This window comes from Anas platyrhynchos, chromosome 15, assembly GCF_047663525.1.
Source record: "Anas platyrhynchos isolate ZD024472 breed Pekin duck chromosome 15, IASCAAS_PekinDuck_T2T, whole genome shotgun sequence".
NCBI lineage: Eukaryota > Metazoa > Chordata > Aves > Anseriformes > Anatidae > Anas > Anas platyrhynchos.
In genome coordinates, this window is record NC_092601.1 from 12,171,017 (window position 1) to 12,179,802 (window position 8,786).

Genomic DNA, 8,786 nt, shown 5'->3' on the forward strand with positions numbered 1-8,786 from the left:
GCATTTGTTGCCCATAAAAGTTGCAATGAGGCAATGTTGTGCTAGATAATACCTCATGCAAAACAGATGGCACAACTTCACTGTTTTTCTCCCAGGCAAGTAATACAGGGCTCTGAATTATCTAGAACAACATAACTAGTGATACTGTAGTATTACTAGATAAATAGTTTGTTTAACTGGCAGTATTTTTCTTGAGATAGTCCTTGAAGGAAATAGAACAATAATCATAGATGTAGCAAATCCCAATAACAAAAGAGAACTGTTAGTTAAATAATTCATTAGTCTACAACAACACGTACCATTACAACAGAGTTTCTCCTGAGCCTGGTAGGACATTTCAATTGGAAATGCAATGGTTTTGAAGTTCTTTTCAGACCCAAAATGAAAGGCTTCATTCTAACTACTTAGAGACTTTAAAAAGTTCTCAATTTTGAGCGTTGCTCTCAAAGACACATCTCTATTCAGGCTGAGAAATTTAATTCATTTGACATTGAATCATTTATTGCATTTTAAGTTGAGGTTTTTAGATGGGACAAGAATAAACACATACCAGGAGTTTAGAAATAGATGGAAATTTTGTTTGGTCTTTTCTTTTTTTCTTTTTTATTTGTTTTGGTGATGCCTGCTTTTGTGACATAAATAAAGAAAAAGTCCTAGAGCTTCCCTCCAATTGAAGTGGGTTTTGTTTTACCTCTAATTAAAACTTGAAACAATAGTTTTCCACTTAGTATCATATAAAGTAACTTTCTTTTGAAGTAAATATTTTGAGATGTTAGATGATAAAAATCTCTCTGAGATCAATATTTTGTGTGATGAATTAGTTAATAGAAAAGCTAATGAATATAATTCTATAGTAGAAATCAATAATCAAAAGAAAACAAAAACAGCCTTTTTTGCCACTGACTCGCTTCAATAGATGTAGCCAACAATATAAGATGTCAACGTACTAGAAAAAATTCTGTCTCCTCTCTGCTAGCAGGCACTGGTGGTATAGGCAATACATGCCAGGGTGATCATTCTACAAAGAGTAAAAGAAATTATAATACTCTTTATTAAGGAAATAAAATGCAATGGCACTGAGAAACAGCTAATCTAGTACATAAATAAAATCTGTGTATAAAATCTGTCTTTGTTCTGCACCTTTTTTTTTTTCTTTTTTCTTTTTTTTTCCTAGTAGCTGTACATTTAACTCAGTGCTGAGCCTGGTTAAACAGAAAATAGAATAAATCACTGAAGTTTTTATTAGAAAGGTATAAACAGCAGTGCCAGGAACCTGACAAGAGCTAAGGGTAACTGTCCCCTGCAGCAGGACAGAGGTGGGCCTGGGTGAAGCACAGCCCTTCCTCACCAACCTGGGGGCCGGGCAGCAGTGGGGCAGCCCTGCCTGTGGACCAGAGCTTCAGCTTACCCCTAGCTGGACTTGTTTATTCAGAGATTCAGACCTGTTACAGGACCTGACAGGCTCTTCTCTACGTGGAGGAAAATGTTGGTACAAGCTTGTTCCTGAAGAGCTCTTCAGTCCCTTTCTGAGAAAATAATTATGACAGAAAGCCCATTTGGAGAGGTCTGCTGTGCGTTACGTGGGTGGCATTATGGGAAGTAAATGAGGTGGCTCTCCATCCAGTAATTGCACCAATTTCAGACAATGAGCTGGTTTGCAATTGCTACCACTTCTGTAACAGGGGCATAATAAGCAACAGAACCTCAGTGCTAATTGCTGAGAGTACTCTCTCTGAGATACAGGTTAATTCAGTTAGTCATGGAAAACAGCTTGAGAAAAAAGTAACACAGAGCTGGCAGCTGTTGTCAGCGTGACCAGAGTAACAGACAGCCCGGGACATTTTATTTACCTACTGATACCTTCTGAGCTCCTGTCTTAAAGCTGACCTTTTATGTGGTTTTCTCTTAGCAATTCTTTTGAACTGAAAAATTAGAATTGTGGCCTAACTCTATGAGCTTTCACTCACAGATGTAGCCCTTAACTCTACTGAAATCAATGTAAACAACTTCTAAAGCAGGAAGTGCTTGTGTGAAAATGGGACTGGACCAATCTGTTCCAAGGCGAGGACTGCAGTGCATGTGGGGCAGCGGGCTCAGGACCATCATGTTTCTATTTCTTGAATTCCCTGTGCCGTCTTGAGGAAATCATTCAGATTTTTTCACCTGCATCCAAACATAGAGATTACAGTACCAGTGAGATGACTTTACATTTGCCAAGTGTGTTAAGATCAGAGACTGTGGTTTTTCCTACTGTGCTTTGTGGACCAGCTGGCCAGTCTTAGCCGAACACCTCCCGGTCCTGACAGGCCTGCTTCCACCCACACATCCGTCTGCATGCACCAAACGGCTTCACGGATGTGTCTGTCTTTGATGGGGAGAGGCTTGTTTTCAAATGCAGTAACCCAAATAAATGATAGGTTACAAACAGCTTGTCCAGTGAAGGTTCCAAAGTATTTCAGCCTATCAAAACTCAAGGGTTTGTTTTTACTTAGGGTGAAATCTGGTCACGTTGACATCAGTGGTAAAGCTTCTTTCAAAGACAGTTTTCCCAGAACAAATAAGTTTGGCAAAAGCAGCTGAGCCATGGAAAAGATGAAGGAATCCCCTCTGTGTTTAAATAGACAAATATGCACTGAGAGGTAAGCAGCAGAGCCACCCCTCAGGAAATGAAAGCATTCAGCACACCACTGCCTTATTGCAGAACTCCAGTTGTTTGCTAGGGTGAACTTTGCCTCCTCATATTCATCCTCAAGCTGACGTCTCAACTTGTAATCATTAATGGACTATCCCTGTAATGGAAAGGTAGCTGTACTGTCTGGATATCGGACAGAGCTGCTTCGGGAAGCCAGAAGTTCCTGAAAATGTCGAGCAGGTATCACAAAGCAGCAGCTGATGGCAATCTGGACCTCTTGAAAGAAGCCACTAGAAAAGATCTTAACACTTCAGATGAAGACGGGATGACGCCCACGCTTCTGGCAGCATACCACGGGTATCTAGAAGCTCTAGAGGTCATATGCCGGAGAGGGTGAGTGAATCCGCCTCCATTTCTCGTGAGTTTGTGGCTCAAAAGTATAATTACTGTGTATTTCTAATGCTGCTGTGACACCAGACCCAAAAGGCTGAAAATCCTGGTCATTTCTTTCAATGCACTGCCAAGAACTGTTTCTCCTCATTCATATGGGTTTAGGCCCAGAACCTACAAACAGGTCTGTACATGGGGTTGGTGAAGCTCTCTCTAATGGAGAAGTGGGCCAACAGCCTTTTGTGGTTATATATCTTTGGAACTGGCTTTAAAGGTAAATGCCTTGTCTGAAACATTTTTAGCAAAAAAAATCTATCTCATTTGCTTCCTAAAGTGCAGGTACCACCAGAAGATTTAGTACTTTACAGAGGCAAGTCATGACTGATAGTTTTGAGACAGTAAAATCTAAAAATGTTATTTCTCTGTTTTTTATAGTATTAGCAACTACCATCACACTAAAAATTGTAGTACTGTTTCAGAACTTGGGTAGGGTCCTTGCAAACTGAAAAAGAAAAAGAAAAAAAGAAAAAAAAAAAGGTTTTCTACTGTTTTGTTGTTGTTGTTGTTTTCTCCTAATAGTTCTCTTTTTATCATTTAAATGTACTAATTTAAAAGGTATTATTCAAAAGGCCATTACCTCTACATATCATCTCAGTATTTTCTCTGCTTGGAGTCTGCATTTTAAACTGTGATTCTCTAGCAAGATTTAATAGAAGAAAATGCAGTAAATAAAATATTCTTTCTGGGATGAGATGAAGATCAACCTGCATTTTCAATCATAATAGTTTAAAGAAGATTGGAGTGAAAAGTTGAATAACTGTTTGGATATATTTAGTGTTCTTTTCTTTAAAAATTAGAATTGAAAATATAAAATAAAAAGGAATTTGTCATAGACTTGCTTTAAGGTTCATTGAACTCAGGTGTGGCTGTAATAGTACAATAAAAAAGACCTTTGGACTCTATAGCTATGGCTGTGTCCCCCAGGAAAAGCGAAAATAGACTGACAGTTTTTCAACTTGTATAAAGGCAGCTCCAAGGAAATACCTAGAGTCAATAAAGGTCTCTGGACATCGAGAAGACAGAATGACTACCTAATGAACAAATAACTAAGTAATCTTTTCAATATGTGAGTTAAAAATGTCTTCTACTGTATATGCTCATAGAAGTCACAGCAGGTGACACAAAGATAAGAAATTTCTGTGTGTTTGTTACTTAATGTATTTTTAACTCTTTTTTTTTTTCAGTAGAGGACAACTTTGGGATAGCATTGCTCTCAAAATTATCAAACATATACATGCACTTCTATTTTAATCTAAGATTTCTTGACACAATCAGTAGGCTGAGGCTGTCAGAGATATGGCTGTGTCTCAGTAGTTCTGTTGGCAGAAGCTGAACTTTGGAAGGTGTTCAATCTGTTCTGCAGTCAGGCAGTGTCTTCTAAGAAAGTATTTTAATTTTTTTAATGAAGCCATCCTTTCCTTGAAGCAAAGAAGGTTTCCTGACAAAGGCACTGAGATACAGGATATTTTTCCTCTAGTGGTTGCAGATTTTAGGACTCTGAAGCCTGCAACACACTCAGCCCTTGGAAAATGTACCAATACTAAAAATAAGCACTTTCATCTTGTAAGAGTTTGTCTCCCAGACATTAAGAGATGTTTTCTCTGCCTGCTTTGAAGGCACATGAATGGAGTCAAGACCAAGTAGCAGATCTGCTCTCTTTTGTGTGAGCCTCCTTCATGCTTGAGAAAGCAGTGGAAGAGGAGTAAGAGATGCCAAAGTAGATGTAAAACTTTGCCCAAAGTCCCCCTGAGCTGGGAATTGACACTCTGGTTTGTGAATTGTTTGAGACTCAAAGGTTGGCAGGCTCCAGAGGGAAAACAGACCTCAAACAGCTCTGAAGGGGAGGATGGATGGCCCAGCCCTTCCAAGGCCAGGATAATGCAGACAGTTGCTAATGTGGGAATGAAGGAATCTGGCACACTTTGCAGCAGTTCCCCAGGGCACAGCCACAAAAGCAGAAATTTGTACACATGGTTTCCACATGTCTAAGTGGGAAAACTTTGATGCTCAGCTGCCACCTCCCTGTAGAAATGCCTGCACTCTCAGAGCCTGGCCTGCTCAGGCTTGCTCTTGTTTCTCAACACAACTAGCTGTGTGCTGCAATTCTACATGGCCCCTAATCTCCCATTTGCCTGTAGCATTTTAGGCTGAATTCTGATGTTCTCAGAACTGGCCTTCAGCAAATATGTTAGTGTTTTAATTCCGGAGATGTTCATTGACAGAGACCAACACCTGAAGGAGATTTTGTGATAGTATATACAATTTAATCCACGGTACAACTGCCATGGAACAGATATCCAAGACTTTGCAAAATTTTCCAAGGTTATTAAAGGCTTTGGGATACTGTGGTTGCCTGACATGTTGATCACAGATGACCCAAGTTTTGATCAGAACCATGGCTGATGTTGATCCCACCAAATAAGAATGAACAGATTCAAGCCAATTCTAGTCTGCAAGCAGCAGATCAATGTGAAGTCGGTGCAAGAGTTAAAAAGTTCTCTGGCTTTAAATTTTATTGAAAAGACATGGTATTTTGTTTTCAAATGAGCTTCTGCTTTCCAAACCCCATGAGTAAAAGAAGCTTAAGGAGAACAAAAGTGATGAAGAAAAACAATAGCATCAGCCTCAGCTTAATCCAGCAGCAATGGAGAGAAATGTGTAATCAGGGCTTTACTCCTAATCATTTACCTATTACCTACCAAAGAAGTGACTGTATGGACACAATACGTATGCATCACTGCGATCACTGAAGAATCCTCCTAATATTGTCCTTGTGTTTGACAAACAAAAGGAAAGAGTCACCCAAAAGCCTCTAAAACATTCTGCCCAGGAGCGGTTGAAACAGTTTTGCAACCAGTCCCAATGAGTATAAGTCAAAGCCTGCTTTCAGCAGTCTGTGGCAGAGTAGGCAGGGCTGCAGCCTTTTGCCTGTATACCCAGTGCTTGAGGTAAGTAGCACCAATCGGTGCAGCACTGATCTCCAGGATGGAGCTAAACTGACTCATTTTGTTTGTGCTGTAGTCCTCACAGCAAAGCTGAGGTAAATATTTACAATTTGTTCAGTTCCACTGCAATGTTATGCTTGTATACGTCCAGCTCACTCTGTGCTATTTTCCTTCTTAGAGGTGATCCAGACAAATGTGACATCTGGGGGAGCACTCCTCTCCACCATGCTGCTTGCAATGGTCACATCCACTGCGTTTCCTTTCTGATCAACTTCGGTGCCAATATATTTGCTCTGGACAATGACCTCCGCACTCCTCTTGAGGTGGCTGCCAGCAGAGATCGCCATGAATGTGTCAGAATCCTGGACAAAGCTGCCACGGAGCAGAACCTGCTGAACCCAAAGAAGGTAGCCAAACAAAAAGCCCAGGCCCAGAGAAATGTGGAGAAACAAATTAAGGAATGTGAGAAGCGACAAGAGAAACACCAACATGAAATGAACAGGAATTATATGAAAGAAAATGCTGGCACAGTAACCTCTTCCAAAGGGACACACTCGAGGGTAAAGATACCCAGTCTCTTCACTTCAAATACAACAACTCCTTTCTCCAAAAATTTGAAAGACACCTTCAAACTGAGGACAAAAAAGACAGCTGGTAGCACAAGAAGCCAGGAAACACAAAGCAATGGCCAAGCAGATGAGAAGGATAGGAGAAGTGTGATGCATTTATTTGATGAGAAAGAAGAGGATGAATTACTAAATGACAATGACAGTCGGCTCTCTATTTTCCAGAGGCCAGGTCTTGGCAAGATCGTATTTGGAAGGAATTTGGCTGCAGATGTAAATCCTGGAATCATGTCTCCTGAGAAAGAAGTCATAAGCTTTAAAATGTCCAGTGAACTCTTTCAGAATGAAAGTGCTGAGAATGACAGGGAAGATGATGTTGAAAATGGTGCTGATATCCCTTGGCAGGAGGAGGAAGGCATTTGGGATGATGAGGAAGCAGAAAACACACCCCTTGAGGTATTTCTGGCATCCCAGATGCTGGATGAGTTTCTTCCAGTCTTCATGAGGGAAAAAATTGATTTAGACACCCTGATGCTATGTTCTGATGAAGATCTACAAAGCATTCAGATTGAGCTGGGGCCAAGAAAGAAGGTTTTGAATGCTGTGAATAAAAGAAAACAGGCTCTCAAGAACCCTGGAAAGACTGTAGATACTTGCTTATAAATTAATGTACCTGTTGCTGTAACCTGCACACTGATTATCTTTTCCTGATTCAAAATAGAATGCAGTTCTTTTCAAACATCTGCTAAAATGGAAGGCAAAGAGGTTACCGATTGCTTTAGGTGGTATAGCAAGGTCAAAGACATAGATGGCTATGGTACACAGGATATTAATTCAAGCACATTCTACCAAAAAGAACCGATGTGAAGGTAAAAAAAAAAAAAAAAAACTAAAAGCTTTAGATTCAAAGCTTTTTCTCCCTTCTTATGGAGATTGGATTTCTTTTTGTCTGAATAACTTAAAATATTATTGAAGGCCAGACATAGCACATTCTTTATTAAAACCCTTCCTTTCTTCTCCAAAACCACAAAAATAAATAAATAAATAAAAGCATTCCCAAAGCTCGAGAGCTTAGAGTTTTCTCCATTCACTCATTCACTTCTGTTAGGTTGCTACAAACTGCCTTTTCTGGTAGTGATGGTATGCTAGAACGCAAATCTGAACCTTGATTTCAGCTGTGGCTTATTGACTCTTATAACTGCTGAATTAATATAAATATGAGTAATTTACAGCAAGTTTTGTGTTCTTGTCAGTCAGGCTTCTTGCTACTGCATTTATATTAATTTAAAAATATATGAATACCTTGCCAAGAGATGTTTGGTGTGAGTTGCATGTTCTTTTCTCTTGTATCACTACACTGGACCCATTTGCCAGCATCCATCATGTCCTAAGTGACATCAAGATCCAATCCATTTAACTACAAGAATCTGAGGTTTTATTTTCAACATTTTTGATCTTTTCTATGTCCTCAGCTTGGCTTGTATAGGGTGCATTTGTCATGCAAAGTCCCAGAAATGAGGGCTTTTTCATCCAGCATTTTCTGTTGGTCATTTTCAGCCTCAGCCTGAAAATGGCATGTAACTGGGTACATATACACTGAGCCTAAATAAAGGGAAAGAGAAAGAAAACAATACACTGCTTCTGTGGAAGCTCCTGTTCTTTACAGTCCATCTGGAGGCACCCAGATCAGGCTTCTCTTCATCTCTCTTGGACCTATTCCCTTGGGAAGCCAGCACTATCTGATATGAATTAATCGTTCCTGTTGTCTTGTGAATCTAATAAGGCTTTTGTAGTAGCCATGCTCTGGCTAACATCTCAGGTTTTAGAAGCTCAATTATTAACAGGACTTTTACCTTTAAATCTCTTTTTATATCTTTCTATCATATATATCTATGATTTCTTCCTTCAGAGTGCACTCAATTTATGGACATTTACTTATCATTTATCTATTTCTCATGGTTCCTTCTTTCCACATCTCATTTCTTTAATTTGTTCACTGCGATTGCTTTTCTTGGCTGGACTTTATTCTGCATTCTTTTCTCCTTGGATTCCTGTACTTCAGCACATTGATATTTTCTCCTATTAAGCAGTCACATCAAAATCTTATGCTGTGCAACCTCAAGTGACTGCTGTGTTCAGCACAGTAATTAAAGCAGACAGCATCCCTCAGCCTCTGTGTTATTAACCTGCTGG

The 8,786-nt window shown here is 39.6% G+C and overlaps 1 protein-coding gene across 1 annotated transcript; it reads left to right on the top strand.

Moving 5' to 3' along the window:
- The first annotated feature begins 2,614 nt into the window (after nt 1-2,614).
- On the top strand, nt 2,615-7,907 carry ANKS4B (ankyrin repeat and sterile alpha motif domain containing 4B). Its single transcript, XM_005018516.6, has 2 exons — nt 2,615-3,025; nt 6,206-7,907. Exons 1-2 carry the CDS (start codon nt 2,862-2,864, stop codon nt 7,254-7,256), a joined length of 1,215 nt encoding a protein of 404 aa, XP_005018573.1. The 5' UTR covers nt 2,615-2,861; the 3' UTR covers nt 7,257-7,907.
- The last annotated feature ends 879 nt before the right edge of the window (nt 7,908-8,786 follow it).